Raw genomic sequence first — 20769 nt, 5'->3', positions numbered from 1 at the left:
CACATTTGTGGCAAAATAGGTCAATAGAATAAGGGCTACCCTGACAAGGAGAAGAAGGAAAAGGAGAAGAAAAAACCTTCAAAGGATTCCGAAGCGATGGCTGCTCCCTCATCAACTGCTTCCTCCACTTGGAGATGGTTGAGGCATCAACCCTGACGCCCTCTGATGTTGTGTTGACAGCCCCACACACTCGGGAGTGGATTGTTGAAAGTGGTGCATCCCAGCACATGACTCCAAAACAAATGTTGCTCATTTGTGGCCTTTGCAACATGGGCACATTCTCATTGGTGATAGTTCTTCTATCCCTATTCAGGGATGGGGTAACATGCATCTTATTCTAGATGGGCAAGATGGTGCCCATAGATCTGAGATGCTTTATGTATTGGCCTTGGGATACCATCTGCTTTCAGTTCACAAGATTTGTGCCCTCTGCCTCTTGGTCAAGTTTGATGTTGATTTCTTTCGGATTCTTGATCATGGATTGAGACAAGTTCTTGCTTCAAGTTATAAGGAGAATGGAGTCGACAAGTTGTGGTCTTATTCTGCCTTGACTTCTTTTTTTCTTACCTTCAGACGTAGTCCAAGCTTTGGCATGCTCGGTTTGGCCATCTCAACTATGATTACCTTCAGAAGGTGTTTAAGGGACAGCTTCGAGGTTTGCCAAATATTGTGGTGAGCTAGCAACTCTATGTATCTTGCATTCGTGGAAAGCAAACTCGTGATGCTACTCCTAGCAAGGCTTTGAGGCGGTCTTTAGCACCCTTGGAGCTTGTTTCTACTGATCTTCGTAGACTGATGAGAACAAAGTCCTTAAAGGAAGCTTGTATTTCATGCTAATTGTGAATGATTACAGCAAGATGACATGGGCTTATTTTTTAAAGTTAAAGTCGGAGGCTTTCTCCAACTTCACAGATTGGTTACTCTTTGAGGAGAACGGATTAAGCCAGAAACTGAAGACCTTACAATCGGATAAGGGTGGAGAATTTATTTCTAATAAGCTTGCTCATTTTTTTGCAAATCATGGTATCCACCAAGAGTTTGGCAACACAACCACCCCTCAAGAGAATGGCATCTTCGATGTGGAAGAATCACGGTGTGATCGAGATGGCTCGTACAATGATGGAGCATAGACAGACACCTCAGTGTCTATGGACCAAGGCTGTGGCTACTACAATCCACATTCTTAATTACTCTCATACTTCCATTGTTGTTGGTATGACACCTTATGAGGCGTATTTTGGATCTAAGCTGGATGTTTTTTATTTCAAGGTTTTTGGGTGTGATGCCTATGTTCACATCCTAAAAACACAACATGACAAATTTGAAGTGACTTTCAAAAGACAGGTGTTTGTGGGCTATAACTCGAAGTCTCATAGTTACTCATTGTATGATCCCATCAAGCGGGATGTCTACACAAGCCGTGATGCTCGGTTCGTGGAAGTTCCAGCCTTAGAGAGAGGTGAGCAGCACCCCATTCTTGCAGATCCAGGAGATAGTTGAGTGCCAGCGACTATTCCTTTGGAGCCTTGTCTCTTGAGGATTTTTTTTCCGATAAGGAACTTAGTTCTCCACCACCGAACTCTCCGATTGAGCACCCCGCAATTGGTGGACATTCCAAAAGACTTCAACAGATAAAGAGTGATGAGAAGTGTTCCGGCCTCATCCTCATTGGGCATGTGACACTCTTCATGACACAAGTTTTGTGGGGGTCCCTAAGGAGTGGCAGTTGTAAGATGGCCCACGGCGTTCTCGAAGAAACCAAGCAAATTACACCAACCTTATGAGCACTAATTACTGTGCTGATGACTCATGCCATGCAAGATTGAGAGCCCACCTCTATGAAGGAGGCTTTACAACATGATCATTGGTAGAGAGCAATGGAGCAAGAGCTGGAGCCAATTGAGCGGAACAGCACTTGGTGCCTTGCGCCTAAGCCTTCTCATAAAAAGGTAATTGGAGTCAAATGGTTCTTCAAGACCAAGTACCACACTGATGGTATGTTGGACAAGTACAAGGCTTGCCTTCTTGCTAAAGGTTTTGCATAGCGCCTAGGCATTGATTTCCATGATACTTGTACCCCTACAACTCCGATGGCTACTATTCGTGCACTTCTTGCCTTGGCTAGCCATAGGAGATGGCCAATCTATCAGCTGGATGAGAAGTCTGCCTTCTTGAATGGGGAGTTGAAGGAGGAGATCTATGTTGAGCAATCTCCAGGCTTCGGTTCTTTCGATAGTAAGGTGTATAGATTGAGGAATGCCCTCTATGGTCTTAAGCAGACTCCCCATGCTTGGAATGAGAAGATTGACTCATTCCTCCAAGAGAGATTGGAATATTGGCATTCCAAGGCCGACCCACAGCTTTATGTCCACATCTCAAGTGGAGGTCATATACTATTTGTCCTTTATGTGGACGACTTGATTGTGACAGGTGACCGTGCCCAGATGATCGAGGAGATGAAGGTAGCACTTCATGAGAAGTTTGAGATGACGGATATGGGACTACTTCACTTCTTTCTAGTTCATGAGATCTATCAGACTCTGAGGGGAATCTTTATCTCCCAATAGCGGTATCTGCAGGAGCTCTTGACTACGTATGAGATGGCGGGATGCAAGTCTATTACGACTCCTATGGATCCGAACTAGAAGGCCACAGCCCATTCTAATTCTCCTTTGGCAGACGCTACATGTTACAAACAGTTGGTTGGCTCCTTGATCTGGCTTCTCAATACTCGTGTTGACTTATGAGTGAACCCAAGATGGTGTATTGACAGGTTGCTCACATAATTTTATAGTTTCTTCAAGTGACCCCTAATCTTAGGATCTATTATTCAACAGGTATAGGTGATGCAAGCTTAGTACTTACACGATGGAGTGACTCAGATTGGGCTGGCGATATGGATCATCAGAGGTCCATGACAAGTTATTGCTTCACCTTGGATGCTCGTGCTATTTCATGGAGTAGCAAGAAGTAGCCCACAATTGCTCTATCTTCGATTGAGGTGGAGTGTTGGGCAACGTCTTCTACCACATGTGAGACAATGTCTTCACAAGTTATTGGAGGAGCTTGACTGCCCACAAACAGGTCCTACTATTCTTCAATGCAACAATGAGAGTTACATTGCCTTGGTCCAGGACCCTGTGTTTCATGCTAGGACCAAGCACATTAAGATCCAGTACCATTTCATTTGGGAGAAGCTTCTAGATGAGACTATTGATGCAGTATATTGCAAGACAGAGGACAATCTTGCAGACTTACTTACAAAGGCGCTTCCTCAGGCTTTACTTCGATAGCATTCCAAATCCCTTAGTCTTATGCCCCATCAAGGATCTGAGAGGGGGTGTTAGAGATTGTCATCCCCTGGAGAGGCAGTCATATGCATTCGCGCGCAATTTTGCGTGGTGAAGCAAGCAGGATATCCACGTGGCGAATTTCTGTGCAGTCGCAGTAGGCAGGACATGTGGCAATTTGCTCGTATAGCAAGTGACATCAACAGGCACAGCAGATAGTAGTCGCCGCAAGTGCCACGTGGCACAACAAGAACAATTGGCCAGTTTCTGTGCAATGGGCTACATTAAACAGCAGGAACAATCGGCCTGTTTCTGTGCAGTCGACCTACATTATTTTTAGCATTTCTTTTGGCCTATTTATTTTGCCCAAGCTCCACACACTTTCATATATTTCTGATCACATGCATGGAGACTATTGCACATACTTTGAGGTTCACAACTCGTGAGATCTTCGAAATGGAGACATACGCAGACATACACTCTGCACCCGTGTACATATCTGCTTCCTTATATAGCATTCTTCATTGCAGATTTTCTATGTTCCACTGTCTTTTTCTCTCTTTCTATTCACTCTCAGTCTTGGTCATACGCTTCAGCACCGCTTCACTCTAACACCCCCCCTCCCCCCAACTGAATAATAGTTGCTCCCTCCCTTCCCAATAGCATTGCCTCTCCAACAATCAACAGCTCACTCGAGTGATCTTTGGAGAACACACACAATGAAAACCTCTAGTCCAACATCGGTTTACCACAAGTGCCTCACAATCAAATGCCTTTCAAATTGTTCTATCCAAAGAACATCTTCAAGCAGTTCGCACTACAGAGAGGGAGGCAGCCGCAATCTCCAAAGTCATGGGTCACTCCTCCTCTAGAGGATAGCTTTGAGATTGGCTTTGGTCCACCTTAAGCATCAGTGTCTCACCGAATAAAGAGGTAGTGCTGATGGTGCAAAGCATTTTTATGGCATATCTCCCCTCAACAAATGCAACACACAAGCATATTGACAGCTCTCTCATTGTATCTATTAAGGAAGCTACCTATCTCCTTCCATGGTAAAGTGGATACACAATTTTGAATGCCAGACTTCTCCACAACTGCCACAAACACCCTATCACCCTCCTCTTCCCAGGTCTTGCAATTGAGATCCACCAGGCTAGTGGAGGACTCTAGGTGACACCTTGGCACAATCCTCCCCATCTCATTTTTCACTATGGTAACGAGGGCAAGGGTACCAAAGGTGCATGTGGCAATGATAAACATCAAGAAGGTACCTAAGGTTTTCGAGATCAAGGCAGGAAGAACACATTTCAGTCAATAGGTCATGGTCACAGGACACCCTGCACAATGCCTAAGATGCCATGCTTCAGACTCCATGCCTCCAAGTGCACACGATTAATTAAATGTGTGCACAAACTTACACATTAATTGATTCCAGTTTTCATTCATAGAACCTAAAATACTAATAGACATGTGCATGTTCAGAACAACTCATGCAATGTTTTGAGACCCACCAAAATAGAGTTCCAAAGGTAAACGACATCACCATGACATCCCCCATTGCCACAATTATAGGGTGTAGACAGGAGACTACATAAGCATGTACCATCAAGAAATATAGATTTTGTACCATATTTGCATCAATGGATGCCAATATAACTGACCAAGGCTGATTTTGAAGAAAACAACCAGCCAATGAAAGTGTTCAGCTATGCATCTTTGGTGAACCAACCATCGCAACAATGAATTCCATTGCTTAAGATAGAAACGCACCAATCTCTCTCTTTTCCCAAATCAAGTGAGGCAAGTGAAGATGAACATGTCATGCAATATTTTTTGACTTAGAGGGCTGCTTTGTACTTTGTATTCTGCCTTAGGATATTTTGCTCCCAAGGGATATCATTAATAGAATTTGTTCTCTTCTTTGAAAAAAGAAATGTCACACAAGAAATTGACTGATTCTGGTTTCTTGTACAGTGTATGGGTGGTTAACTGTCACTTCGGCATCCATCATCACAAGGAAAGGGTATCATTTTCATTGTACTAAGTTGGTCCAAATGACTCTCTACCTCAACCACACCAAAATATATAAACTATATAGATAAGCACATACACAAGTCCTATTTCCTCATCATTCAAGAGCCCTCCAGACATTATTACCAAAAAGGCATCCTGCAAGGCAATATAAACGGCAGAAACAATTGCAAGATAAAACATTTCTTCAAATAGCAGCTATATGCATCTCTATCTACAGAACAAAGACCTCGAGAATGTTCATGGTGCCAGATGCCAGTCAAGTTACTGTAGAATTCCACCTTTCCAAAACACCCACAACATACCATAACATAGCAATTTATCTGATCAGAAAAGTCATTGAATGTCAAAGCTGAATGCTAATGCAAAGTCAGAATTAGTCATATAAGGAAAAGCATCATAGTAAATCTCGACCAAAGCATCCAAGCAGGGCAAAAGTATTTGAGCATGAGTGACTTACCAATCGTTTGTAAGAGGATGCACAGAATAAGAAGGAACCACATGTGTTGGAGCCAGGTCCAAGCCTTTATATGTCTTTAGCATCTCATCTGTACAGCTGAGCAACCTTGTAATAGGGCCAGGCTGCCCACTCAATTCAAAGCTATGAATCATTCCAAGAGTTTGCCAGTCAAAATATGGTGAACACTCAGCCGAAAATAATGTGTGAATTTTTGGAAAAGTTTCCTTTCTGTTTGACTTCTCCAAAGGAATGTCCAGATTTGTCTCAAACTTCTTATGGTCCATGTCAACATCAGCGTCAATTCCATTGGTAGAGCTAGATTGCAACAGCTTCCCAACACTTGTTCGCCAAACCCTCAAGAACCGGGTATACTTTGACAAGGGAGGTTTTGAACACCCATGGGACTCATGATGTTTTAGAAGGCCTTCATTCAAGGTGTTTACGCACTCTATACTTAAAAAGAGCCCACGACGTTTATTTGGATCCGATTCAAGTGCCATCACCTACAAAAGTCAGGTAATAAATTAACGTAATGACTGCTATACAGGGATCACTAAAAGGCTCCCTTGAGATGTTATAAACAAGATCAAACTCTATCTGATTAGATCAGTCCGACCTCCAATAATGAAAGCAAACACTAAGAAATGTGATTTCAGTACCAGGTACCTCCTTTGGATAAGGGGGGGCAGAGAAAAACTTATTGCAATCATAAACAATGTCATCATCATGATGGTCAGCCTTGCTAAACGACCAACTGCCCACTGAAATTCGCAGCCCATAATGAAGTAAGAGAGGCTCAACTCCTTCACGTGGGACATAGCCAGGATAAATCATCAGATCATCAGTAATCTTGTGACGAAGCCCGACCTGCATGGCAAAAAATGTGTGTGTGTGTGTGTGTGTGTGTGTGTGTGTGTGTGTGTGTGTGAAGATAATTGAATTAAATGGCAATATTTACATCAGACCATCAGGTCAGCTAAGAAAAACAGAACAAGCACAAATCAAGCCGAAAGGCCTCTAAGACCATAACACACAAATATCACACAGAAAGGACAGCCGAAGTGGAGTGAACAATATCCAGCCGATGAGCAGTAATGTCAAGAAGAACCAGGTCAGCTGAAACCATAGAGGAGATCTGCCATAACAATAACCATGAACATGGGCCACATGACTATGGATACCCGAGGCAAAATCAAAAATGAAGGCATTCCGAGTATGCCAAATATGCCACAGAGCTGTCCAACCAAAGGCAAAAAAGATCTGATTGCAAGGCAGACATAGAAGGCATCCTTCCCATAATCCATAAATGAGCTAATATCCACTATTGAGTCACTAAGAACCACACACAGAAAACAAAACTCAAATCTGTTGAGCAACAGGGCAAGAGACGAAGAGATGAAGCAATGTCTCATCATATGTAGTGCAAAATACACAACGACCATGGGAGATCTTGCAAGTACGCAACACATCCCCAATCGGAAGACCCCCAATAAGCAACCTCCATATGAAAACTTTATCCTAATAAGGAATCTTAAGACTTCCAAAGTTGGAGAAATCCTTCCTACCAGTTCTTTTTGCTATCCCGAATATGCCATATTTTATTGGCCTTTCCAATGACCCATCTCTTGACCTCGACCATCTAATGATAGATCTAATTAGCTGACCTATTCTCAAAATCATCAGGTAGTACAAACATCCAATCCCTCCAAGGAGACAAGGGCTGTAGAGTAGGCAATGGAGAGTACCTCAGAAGCTACTCCTCTAAGGACAACCAAATGTCACGATAGCCAGGAGGCACCCGAAAGTACTCACGAATGCGGCAAAAAGAATAAAGATGAGGTTGCTCAGGAATGACACCATCATGGACTGTCTACAACCCCAAGCGAGCCATCCGATTAACCTTATATCATTGCAAGTCTTTATCAAGCCAATCCAACAACCTGGAGGTAGCCAACACTTCTCCTTGCAGCGAATTCTCCTCCTCAAAGATCAAAAGGACACCAAACTACAAAACGCAAAATCTCTTGCTAGGATGCAATCAAATGAGAAAGGAGAAAAGAGTGGGAGACCTTAATAGGCCTCACGGAATTCAGCGCATGCCACCAAGAAACTTGAATAACCATGCAACCATGCAAGATACCATTTTTTTCAATGAAAAATTTTGCAATATATGTCCAAGAATGACTCTACACACATAAAGCTTGCAAAAGTGCCAATCTCAAAGCAACTGTATGGAAATTAACATCCAATAAAGCTGCTCCCCCCTTCCTTTTGGAAGTAGTCACATGCTACCAAGAAATCCATACCTAGCCCAGATGATTCCCTTTCTTTTTCCACAACATGATGCAGATAGGCTAAACCAGTTCCAAAAGAGACTTTGTTAATTGGATTTTGGGTTTACCAGCCCTCCCTTGAGTTGTGACTAGTTCCAAAATTTTCTTGAGATAAAAACAACAATTTCTAACATTCCTTGTGCAATATCACTTCATTAGACAGATTCTGAAAGATGGTCAAATCACATTGACCAAGATTAAAACACAAGATAAACCTGCAAATGTTTTCACTAAAAGTAATTTCTGCATTCTATCTCTACGAATCCTCATGCCCAAAATATGCTCTACATTCCCCAAATCTTTCATGGAGAAAGCTGATTTCAGCTGATTTTTGAGAGCATCCAAGCTAGTCTTTCTTTTCCCAGCTAGTAACATATCATCCACATACAAAACAAGCATAATGGGGCTGCCATCTGTATCCTTTTTCATGTACAAGCAATGATCTGCATGGCTACGCGTAAACTCATGAGATGGCATAAAAGTATCAAACTTTTTGTACCACTGCCATGGTGCTTGCTTCAGCCCATACAGGCTGTGCTTTAGCTTACACACCATCTGCTCTTTTCCAGGAACTACAAAGCCCTCGGGCTAGATTTCCTCATCAATGTCACCATGCAAGAAAGCTGTTTTTATATCCATTTGATACAGCTCTAAATCCAAAATAGCAGTAAGAGCAAAAAGCACACGTAAAGTGGTTATCTTCACAATAGGTGAGAAGACCTCTTGGAAGTCAATCCCTTCCTTTTGTGCATAATCTTTGGCAACTAGCCTTGCCTTATACTTGGGTTTCCCATCAACTGTCTTGACTTTGTACACCCATTTGTTAGGAAGTGGCTTCCTTCCCTTTGGCAATGACACAAGATCCCAAGTATCATTTGCATATAGAGAGACTTAATCTCTTCCTGCATAGCTAGCTCCCACTTACTGCTGAACTCACATGACTTGGCCTCTTTGTACGTAAGAGGCTCACCCTCATCTGTAAGCATCGCATAATGCAAGGAGGAGTCAAACCTATGCGGTTGCCTTCTTATGCTTGTAGACCTGCGTACCCAATGATCAACATTTTCAAGAATTGGGTCTACATCAAGAGGTACATTATTTTCAGCATTCATTTGCTGCTGTAAACCATTTTCAGCATGCTATTCATGCTGTACAACACCTTCATTTTCATTTCCAGCACCTGCATTTTCATAATCAGCAAGCCTATTTTGCTGTCCATGACCTCCTTGTGCTTCTATTTGTTGTCCATCAACATCTGGCTCAAAAGTAACCGGCTGATCATCAGTTTCAGCCTGTGGTACAGCACCTTGAGGCTCATTTTCTGAAGTGGTGGGCGGCTGCAAACTCTGAAATTTCACCTTTTTCAGATCTTCATTAGAGGCTAAAGAGCCTTTCATCAATTTTTCCTCATTAAACACAACATTACGGCTGCGAATAATTTTCTTGGACTGGGATAACCACACTCTGTAGCCGAATTTACCCTCATCACCATAGTCCATGAAAATGCCTTTGGTCAATTTTGGGTCAAGTTTGTTCCTCAGCTCATCCCTAACATGTACAAAAGCATCACAACCAAATATACGTAAATGGTCATATGAGGCCGATTTGACAAACCAAACCTCCTCAGGGATGCCATTATTTAAGGACCTATTTGGAGAGCGGTTCCAAATGTGAACCGCGGGTTTGAGTGCCTCTCCCCGAAATGCATGAGGGAGATTGGCAGTGGATAGCATGCACCGCACTCTCACATAAAGTCCTGTTATATCTTTCAGCCACCCCATTTGAAGAAGGGCTGTAAGGGACGGTAAGCTCCCTCTTAATACCATGTAAGTTACAAAATGACTTGAATTCAGTCAATGTGAACTCACCCCCATTATCACTTCTCAAGCATTTCAGCTTTCTATCTCTCTAAGTAGTCACAAATGCATGAAAAGTTTTAAAAACAGCAAATACTTCACTTTTCTTTTTCAGCAAGTACACCCAAATCTTCTTGGAACAATCATCAATAAAGGAGACAAAATATGCAACACCACCCAATGATTTCACGGGCATACTATATACATCAGAATGCACTAAGTCCAAGACATTGGACTTACGAGAGACACCAGAGTAAATGGAACTTTTTATTTGCTTTCCAAACTGACACTCATTACAAAAATCAAGTTTAGAGCCTTTTCCATCAACCCTCTTCAGAGAGGTAAGAACATCAAGTCCTTTTTGGCTCATATGGCCTAATCTCTTATGCCATAGCTCCAAGTGGCTGAAAATTTCAGCAACTACAAGAAACCTGCCATTTAAAGCTTTACAATGCAAACAATACAATGTGCCCTTCTTGGTTCCTTTTGCAATCAGCATGTAACCCTTTTTTAGTTTCCACAAACCACCATCAAACAATGTGCTGTAGCCATGCAAGTCAAGCTGACCAACAAATAGTAAACTCTTTTTAATGCCACGCACATATTTGACATCTTTCAACAGAAGCTCTTGACCATTGTCTAAAGACAAGTGTACGGTGTCAATCCCATCAATGCTGCAAGTATGGTTATTGCCAAGGTACACCTTTCCATAACTGCCTACATTAAACATAGCAAAACACTCCAAGCAAGGAGCTACATGGAAAGAGGCACCAGAGTCTACAATCCAAGTCTGAGTGATACCATCATCAACTAACAAGAGTGCATCAATCACATCAGCCTTGGTAATCTGCATATCCTGCATGTGACATACAAGGGCATCATAATCAACTGCACATATTACATCATCCTCTGTATCTGAAAGCTCCTCTATGACCACACTAGAGGCCACATTGGCCTTTTCTTTGCCTTTGGATGTCTCCAATGCATCTGTCTTTTCTTCTTTCTTCTTTTTATCTCTTGCATTCTTCTTTCTCTCTTATTCCTTCTTGTAGTACTTACAATCAGGTTTCTTGTAGCCCTTCCGACCACAATGATAGCAAGTAATGTCACTCTTATCCTTTCCTTTGCTCTTGCTCCTGTTTCTTTACCCTGCATATGCATTTTTCTTTTCAGCCCTGCCTCTAACATTATAAGCTGAGTTGTTGCCTTCTCCACTAGACATACGTCTAATTTCTTCATTCAAGATAGAACCCCTCACCCCATCATAGGAGAGATTGGGGTTATTGCTGAGTGAAACCACCAAGGTTTCCCACGAGTCCGACAGTGTCATGATCAAAAAGATCGCCCTCAACTTATCATCAAAGTCCAAGTTTGCATCTTTGAGCTGATTTAGAATCCCTATAAATGCACTCAAGTGCTCAGCTGCAGGCTTTGACTCATCCACTCACATATTCACCAACTTGCGCATTAAATGCACCTGATTAACAGATGTGGTGATATCATGAGTAGTATTCAGCTTCTCCCATATTGCATAACCTGTGTCTAAACCGTTAATGTCTGTCAGAATGTCATCAGTGACACCCATCTTTATGTAAGCCACAGCCTTTTTATTCACTCTGGCCCAATCTGCATCACACATTAGTGTGGGTTTATCTTCCTGCAAAGCATCCTCACAATCCTTCAGGAACAAAATGCCCTGCATATGGTCTTTCCAAAGGTCAAAGCTATGACCATCAAACCGTTTGATCTCCATCAAACTCTTGATGTCTGAACTGGAAGAAGTTGCAGCCATCTTATCACAAACACAAGAGTAAATACACTAATCTGCGGAAGCACAAGCTGAACCACCAAAGTACCTTGCTGTTTTTCTTCAACCAGAAATAAATCTCTGCTGTTTATACATTAACCAGCTACTGCACGGGCAAAAGATACAGAAATCTACCAAAATTCTGCACAAATTCCCGAAATTTCAAGTCCAAAATTGCATGAATGTCTGTCAATCTGACCCAGCTGAGTAAAGCTTTGCCAATACATGAAAAGCCCCAAATTTCTGGGATCCAATGTCAGAAAATTTTACCCAAAAATGCAAAATTTCAAAAAATTGGCAAAATCCCCAATTTAATTGAGGTCACTGCTCGCGATATCTGCAATTTCTGACTCAAAAGTCAATGACAGGCATGAATTATATCAAATCTGGGAAAAGCCCCAAATTTCTGGCTGGAATCCTCACAGATCTGTGATCTGTGCTTCTGGCGTGTAAACTCCTATCAGTGGCAAGTTGTAATGAGGGAATTAGAGAAAAAAATTGATTTGTTTTTTAAAAAAAACGAAGGAGCTAACGGGGGGGTCCGTTGATCCCCATCGCGTCTCACGTCGCCCGCCTGTCCAGGTCTCCCGCCTGTCCTCACAGATCTCTATTGACCCCCGTCGCTTCACATCACCTGCCTGTCCACATCGCCTGCCTGTCCAGGTCTCCCGCCTGTCCATTCGCGAACCGTCGCGCGAGGTTGCCTGCACGTCACCTGCACGTCTTCACCACGCGCAGTAGCAAGCGCGTAATCCATGCCCGCTGCCCAATGCTGCCTGGTCTTGTCTGCACAAAGGTCGTGTTTGAGTTGGGAAGCGTACATAGAACCTTAAGCTCTAATACCAATTGTTGAAACTAGAAGGGCACAACTAAGAGAGTTGAGATCGAGTAAGCGTGAGCGTATGAGTGTGACGGCTGGAGAGAGTGTGAGCATAGTGAAAGTCCAAGACGATAAGAGTGTATCAACAATGTGTTGGTACACAGAATAAAATGTATTTATACTTAGGGCACGTAAAGGGTGTGTTCACATGTACAATGTGCGTGTACCATATACACAGAGATTACCGGTCCTTTATATCCCAACAAAAATTTGATGCTTTGCTTATGTTTAATTGACATTTGACTAAAGGATTAATCAAATGTGCAATTAAAAGATGCACATGTGAGGTGCAAGCTACTTTTTCACAGTTGAAGGCCGAAGGACCCTATGAAAAAGTTAGGTGTCTAAAGGCAAAAGTTGTAAGAGGTTATACTTATTAGATTCTAGGTGAATTTTGGTGTCAGTTTGCCCCTAGGACCATTAATTGGCCATTAAGTGTCAGTGGTGACACTAGGGACTAGGCATTAATTAATGATTTAATGCTTGTCCAAGGGTCAATTAATGCATGGGACCACTTTGGGTTGCAAATGGCCTAGCCATTTAATTTTTGGATGGGCAAGGTCAATTTTCTCGGCATAGATTAAGGGCTGAATTAATTTTCAGAATTAATTATTTCTGAAAATTAATTAAATGGCTGGAAATTGCTGAAAATGGATTAAGAAAGCTGCCACTTGGCAAAACTTTCCCATGCAAGTGGGGGAAAGGCTAAATCCCTCAACTGTGGACTCAGTCAAAAAGTGAGTTATGTGGTAAAGGCCATTAGGCGGTGCCTCACCGCGAGCAATTACTAAACCAGTCTAACAATCAAGGATCTCGACTATAGTCGCTGTAAAGAAAACTGCTAGCCCCAACTAGCAAAGCTGCTAAACAGATAACAAGTTCACTCCAAGCTAGGAAACATGCTATACATTGTCCACCAAAGCCAGATCCGAACCCTTGTCAGTGGCAAAACTGACACTACCTTGAGCCTGAATCTTAACCGAGGAGTTGTTTCCTACGTGAACCCGCCCGGCTACAAGCACTCAGGTATGGAAAATGTCCTCTATAGGAACCATATGATGTGTAGCTCCACTGTCCACAATCCAAAGAGGAGCTGAAGTGCTCAACTGTGACGACTCTGCGGTAACCTCGTCAGGAGGCAACTCACAGATGTGGATAAGACTCGCATCTGTTGTCTCTATGGAGACGAGGTGGGTCTCTACAGACCAATCAGACAAGCCCTCTAGAGTTGAGAAGGTTGTCGACTAAGATGGCTAAGCGGTGGCAGTATGAGTCTGGCCTTTAAACTGCCCCTTGCCATCACCATGCCTCCTCGGCTGGGGGTTGCCCGACTAAGGCAAGGAGAAGGGGGCCGGGGGGGGGGGGGGGGGGGGGGGGGGGGGGGGGTGTGTGGTGTGAGGAGGGGTCTGAGATTTAGATTTGGATGTTGTACCTCTGGCCTTTGAGCAACACTCATCGTCAAAATGACCAGCCTTTTGACAATGTTAACAATACCTATTCTTTTTTTATACATTCAGCCAACCTTTTTTATGTTGTGACTGGGATTTTCCTTGTGATTCCCCGAATTAATTTTGTTTTTTATTTTGAGTGGAGGTTTGATTTTGTTTGCCCTTCCCTTGTTGCCCCTTCTGAGAATGAGCAATAAGAGCCCTCTCTGAGGAAGAGTTCATATGAAATTGATCGAATAACCGTGTGTAACGCAATAGCTGACACTCAAATTCATAGAAAGTAGGCATGGTAGGCTTTGAAACTATACCTTCCACAAAATTGAAGTATTTCCTGGGGAGTTTGTTTAGAAACAATGTGACTTGATCGTCAGAGGACTTGGGAGTCCCCGTGGTGGAGAATTCAGCAAGAAGTCACCGATACTCAGCCAACTTGACTTTCAAGACATCTCGATCAATGATCTTAAAGAGTTGGAGCTCATAGTCAAGATTTATATGGCAGGTCCTATCCCGAGCCGCATAGCGGTCAATCAAGTGTGCCCGTCATTCTAACACTAAGTCAAAATGCTGAAGCTGAGAATGAAACTCAGGCAATAAGCCCTGCATCAACTCAACAATAGTGAAGGCATTCCTAGCCTTCCATGAGCGGACAACCTCGTATGAAACAAGAACGGGATCGGGTCGGGATTCAAACCCCTACACAAGATCCCATAGGTTCTAGGAGTCAAGGACATGTCTTATCAAGTTCGACCGCGTAGTAAAGTTTGACCCGTTAAAATGAGTCTTATCATTGAAAGCATACGGAGCAGAAGATGAGCTGGAACCATGAGGTGTCGGGAGAGTGGGATAAGATGGAGTTGAAGGGTAAGATGGTGGTGGTGGATCTGTCTAATAGAAAGAATGAGGGGGAAAAGGTGGGTAGGCAGAAATAGGCTGGGAGTGTCCAATGAGTGCTAATTGATGCAGAGGCACTGGAACATGAATGATTCCCATAAGGTGCCGATGGAGGTGGACGCACTAGGACATGAAAGCCATGTCCAAAGCTCAGCAGGGGCACAACAACATGACCAAGAGATCCACTAGGTAATGCTATAGAGGCAAGCAAACTGATCCACACTCAGGGATATCCAGACTGCAATGATCCTGAAAGTGTGTGAGAAGTAGATGAAACACCACCCGATGGAGAAAAGTCAAGATTTATACGATGGGTCCTATCTCGAGCCGCATAGAGGTCAATCAAGTGTGCCCATCATTCTGAGACTAAGTCAAAATGTTGAAGCTGAGAATGAAACTCCAGCAATAAGCCCTACATCAACTCGACAATAGCGAAGGCATTCCTAGCCTTCCATGAGCAGACAACCTCGTATGAATCAAGTACGGGATTGGATTGGGGTTCAAACCCTTGCACAAGATCACATAGGTTCTGAAAGTCAACGACATATCTCATCAAGTTCGACCAAGTGGTAAAGTTTAACCCATTAAACGAGTCTTGCCATTGAAAGCATGCTTTGAGCAGAAGATGAGCTAGAACCATGAGGTGTCGGAAAAGTAGGATAAGATGGAGTTGGAGGGTAACATAGTGGTGGTGGATGTGTCTGATAGGAAGAATGAGGGGAAAAAGGTGGGTAGGCAGAAATAGGCTGGGAGTGTCCAATGAGTGCTAATTGATGCGGAGGCACTGGAATATGAATGTTTCCATAAGGTGCCGATGGAGGAAGAGATACTAGGACATGAAAGCCATGTCCAAAGCTTGGCCAGGGCACAACAGCATGACCAAGAGGTCCACTAGGTAATGCTATAGAGGCAAGTTGTGGTACCTACTGATCCACACTCGGGAGAGACTGGGTGGGATACCCAGGCTGCACTGATCGTGAAAGTGTGTGAAAAGTAGGTGGAACACCACCCGATGGAGAAAAGAATGAGGTCCTAAAGGCAGTGCATATATTTCCATAACCCCCCGGTGCGGTATCAGGTGTAACATGAGGTGTTTGATAGGGGAATGCAAATGGTATAAAGGGAAGTGGAAAAGAAACGGAAGAATGTGGTGGGATCAATGGGTTTTGAATTTACGGTGTGAAAGATACAGATACATTTTGTTCATTTTTACCATTTAATGGTTGAAAATGAAATAATGATGATAATGATGCACCATGCAATGTAAAAATAGCAACACCAAATTCTTTCTGATTTTGAGAAGTAAACTGAAAAGAAGAAAGGGTAGAAGAAGAGCTACTTAGCTTTTTCTTATAATCTCCGCGAAGTGTGTTAACATACAAGAATTGGTCCTCAAGAGAACCTTTTCCGTAGTCAACTGATTGTACTCTACCTTCCTCATAATTTCTACCAGTACATTGCAAAACAAAAGACGTAAAAGATGAAGGAACAAAAGATGAATCTAAAGTACCTTGCACCAGAGTAGACGGAAGAGGATGAAAGAATGGAACATACTCCGAATCTCTTTCTCCAACAGGGAGACCCATCCCTAAGGGACGTTTCGATGGCCTTGCAATATCATCAAATTTATACGCAACATCTCAAGAGAGCAATTCATGCATACCTTCATTGAGTAGCTTCTCCTGAAGGGCAATCCTTCAATCGAGTTTCTCAATCTTCTTTCGTCTAAAGTCCATGATCACATGATATTCTTCAGTAGAAAGCTTGTATAGACTTTCTTCTGTATTGTCAGAAGTGTCTTCCATCATGTCGGAACTTTGTGGAGCAAGTTGTTCTACCCACTCTCGCTTGGTTCTCGGCATAGGTTGTTCTGAAGACTGAATTGGTGTTCATGTGTTCGAAGTCATTTGTGTTGGAGCGCGCGGGAGGCGGAAGCGTGAAGATTTGCAACAGAGGAAGTGAACAGTTGAGTGAGAGTGAGAGTAAGAGTGACGAACAGATTTGGGTGTACCAACAATGTGTTGGTACACAAAGAATAAAATGTATTTATACTTAGGGCCCGTAAGGGTGCATTCACATGTACAACATAACAATACACGTGTAAAATACACGGAGGTGAATGAAGGACCTTTACATCCCAACAACCTTCCACTTAAAGGTCCAGAGTGAACCTTTAACCAATTCCCACTAGTCGTATGCAATGCTCATGCTGAGCCTTGCCTAGACTTTTAGTGAGAACATCTGCAGGGTTGTCCTGTGTTTTGATCTTAGTCAATGTGATTAGACCATCCTCCAGAATATGTCTGATAAAGTGATATTGCACATCAATATGCTTTGTGCGTGAATGATACATGGCATTTTTAGCCAGATACACAGCACTCTGGCTATCACATCCCAACACTGGAGTACTCATAGACATGTCGAGATCCTCTGCGAGTCTGCTCAACCATATAGCTTCCTTAGAAGCCTCAGTAGCTGATATGTATTCAGCTTCAGTAGTACTCAGTGCTACGATGTTCTGCAACCTGGAGCACCAAGAGACGGCCCCTCCAGCAACTGTAAAGACATACCCGCTAGTGGACCTGCGAGTGTCTAAGTCACCTACCATGTCTGCATCACAATAATCCTGCAAATTAAGTGCACCCTGCCCATAGCAAATACACTTTCTTTGTGTACCCTTCAAGTACCTAAGAATACTCTTGACAGTCTCCCAATGTGGTTTGCCAGGATTTGACATAAACTTGCTAACAACTCCCACTGCATGAGCAATGTTTGGACGAGTAGCCACCATAGCATACATAAGAGAGCCAGAAGCTGATGCATAAGGGACTCCCTTCATAGCATTGGCTTCCATGTCATCTTTTGGGCAGTTGGCTTTACTAAGCTTAAGGTATGGAGGCAAGGGTACTTCGAGAGGCTTAGCTTCATCCATGTTAAACCTGTCCAGTACCTTTTCAATGTACTTTTCTTGAGATAAGAACAACAATTTCAGCGTTCTATGCCTACGAATCCTCATGCCCAATATATGCTCTACATTCCCCAAATCTTTCATGAAAAGGCTGATTTCAGCTGATCTTTGAGAGCATCCAAGTTAGTCTTTCTCTTCCCAGCTAGCAACATATCATCCACATACAAAACAAGTATGATAGGGCTGCCATCTGTATCCTTTTTCATATACAAACAATGATCTGCATGGCTGCGCATAAACCCATGAGGAGCATAAAAGTGTCAAACTTTTTATACCACTGCCGTGGTGCTTGTTTCAGCCCATATAAGCTGCGTTTTAGTTTACACACCAACTGCTCTTTTCCAGGAACTACAAAACCCTCAGGTTGTTTCATGTAGATCTCCTCATCAATGTCACCATGCAAAAAAGTTGTTTTCACATCCATTTGGTACAGCTCTAAATCCAATACAGCAGTAAGAGCAAAAAGCACACGTAGTGTGGTCATCTTCACGACAGGTGAGAAGACCTCCTGGAAGTCAATCCCTTCCTTCTGTGCATACCCTTTGGAAAACCAATCTTGCCTTGTACTTGGGTTTCCCATCAACTGTCTTTACTTTGTAAACCCATTTGTTTGGAAGAGGCTTTCTTCCTTTGGGCAACGACACAAGATCCCAAGTATCATTAGCATACAGAGATTTAATCTCTTCGTGCATAGCTAGCTCCCACTTATTGCTGAATTTGCATGACTTAGCCTCTTTATATGTCAGAGGCTCACCCTCATCAGTAAGCATCACATAATGCAAAGAGGGGTCATACCTATGTGGCTGCCTTCTTAGACGTGTAGACCTGCGCACCCAATGATCTACATTCTCAGGAATCGGATCTACATCTGGAGGCATGTTATTTTCAGCATTTATTGGCTACTATAAGCCATTTTCAGCATGCTGTTCATGCTGTACAGCACCTTCATTTTCATTTCCAGCACCTGCATTTTCATACTCAGCAAGTCTATCTTGCTGTCCATGACCTCCCTGTGCTTCTATTTGCTATCCATCATCATCTAGCTCAAAGATAACCGGCTGATCATCAGTTTCAGCTTGTGGTACAGCACCATGAGGCTCATCATTTGAAATAATAGGTGGCTGCAAATTCTGAAATTTGACCTTTTTCATGTCTTCATCAGAGGCTAAAGTACTTTTCAGCAACTTTGCCTCATTAAACACAACATTACGGCTGCAAACAATTTTCTTGGACTGAGGTAGCCACACTCTATAGCCAAATTCACCCTCATCACCATAGCCCATGAAAATGCCTTTGGTGGATTTCGGGTCAAGTTTATTCCTCAGCTCATTTCTAACATGCACAAAAGCATCACAGCCAAATATTCGTAAATGATCATATGAGGCCGGTTTGCCAGACCAAACCTCCTCAGGAATGCCATTATTTAGGGACCTGTTTGGAGAGCGGTTGCAAATGTGAACCGCGGTTTTAAGTGCCTCTCCCCAAAATTCATGAGGGAGATTAGCAGTGGACAGCATGCACCGCACTCTCTCACATAGAGTCCTATTGTATCTTTCGGCCACACCATTTAAAGAAGGGTTGTAAGGGGCTGTAAGCTCCCTCTTGATCCCATGCAAGTCACAAAAGGACTTAAATTCATTAGACGTGAACTCACCCCCATTATCAGTTCTCAAGCATTTCAACTTTCTACCTGTCTAAGTGGTCACGAATGCATGAAAAGTTTTAAAAACAGCAAACACTTCACTTTTCTTTTTCAACAAATAAACCCAAATCTTCCTAGAACAATCATCAATAAAAGAGGCAAAGTATGCAGCACCACCCAACAATTTCAAAGGCATGCTACATACATCAGAATACACTAAGTCCAATACATTTGGCTTACGGGAGACACCAAAGTAAAATGAATTTTTCATTTGCTTTCCAAACTGACAGTCATTACAAAAATCAAGTTTAGAGCCTTTTCCATCAACCCTCTTCAAAGAGATAAGAACATCAAGTCCTTTCTGGCTCATATGGCCTAATCTCTTATGCCATAACTCCAAATGACAGCCAATTTCAGCAACTGCAAGAAACTTGCCATTCAAAGCTTTACAGTGCAGACAATACAAAGTGCCCTTCTTGGTTCCTTTAGCAATCAGCATGGAACCCCTTTTTAATTTCCATAAACCACCACCAAACAGTGTGGTGTAACCATGCAAGTCAAGCTGTCCAACAGATAGTAAACTCTTCTTGATGCCACGCACATATCTGACATCTTTCAACACAAGTTCTTGCCCATTATCCAAAGACAAGTGTATAGTACCAATCCCATCAATGCTGCAAGCATGATTATTTCCAAGGTAAACCTTGCCATAACAGCCTGCATCAAAAGTAGCAAAACACTCCAAGCATGGAGTCACATGGAAAGAGGCACCAAAGTCTACAATCCAAGTCTGAGTGACACAATCATCAACTGACAAAAGTGCATCAATCACATCAGCCTTGGTGATCTGCATATCCTGCATGTGACATACAAGGGCATCATAATCCACTGCACATAATACATCAGCCTCTGCATCTGAGAGCTCCTCTATGACAACACTAGAGGCCACATTGGCCTTTTCCTTGCCTTTACCTGCCTCAGATGCATCTGTCTTTTCCTCTTTCTTCTTTTTGTCTCCTGCATTCTTCTTTCTCTCTTGTTCCTTCTTGTAATACCTGCAATCAGGCTTCTTGTGGCCCTTCCGACCACACTGATAGCATGTAACATCACTCTTTTCTTTTCCTTTGCCCTTGCTCCTGCTTCTCTGTCCAGCATTTGCATTT

At 42.8% G+C, this 20769-nt stretch overlaps 1 protein-coding gene across 5 annotated transcripts in view; it reads right to left on the bottom strand.

Annotated features, from left to right (window-relative positions):
• Positions 1–20769, bottom strand: part of LOC148040878 (peptidyl serine alpha-galactosyltransferase) — a 161521-nt gene that overhangs the window by 50296 nt on the left and 90456 nt on the right. For 4 of the 5 annotated variants that reach the window (XM_087672334.1, XM_087672053.1, XM_087672281.1 and 1 more), the window contains exons 4-5: positions 6448–6648; positions 5782–6284 (exon numbers count right to left, since the gene is read on the bottom strand). In XM_087672334.1, the coding sequence (XP_087528460.1) occupies positions 5782–6284; positions 6448–6648 (704 nt within the window). The remainder of the gene's footprint in view (positions 1–5781; positions 6285–6447; positions 6649–20769) is intronic. The other variant, XM_087672125.1, reaches the window with a different exon arrangement.

Source organism: Lygodium microphyllum, chromosome 1, assembly GCF_053477565.2.
Source record: "Lygodium microphyllum isolate KBCC chromosome 1, Lygodium_microphyllum_v1.1.10, whole genome shotgun sequence".
Classification (NCBI taxonomy): domain Eukaryota; kingdom Viridiplantae; phylum Streptophyta; class Polypodiopsida; order Schizaeales; family Lygodiaceae; genus Lygodium; species Lygodium microphyllum.
Note: the sequence above shows the minus strand (reverse complement) of the source record. Positions and strands in the feature narration are given on the sequence as shown.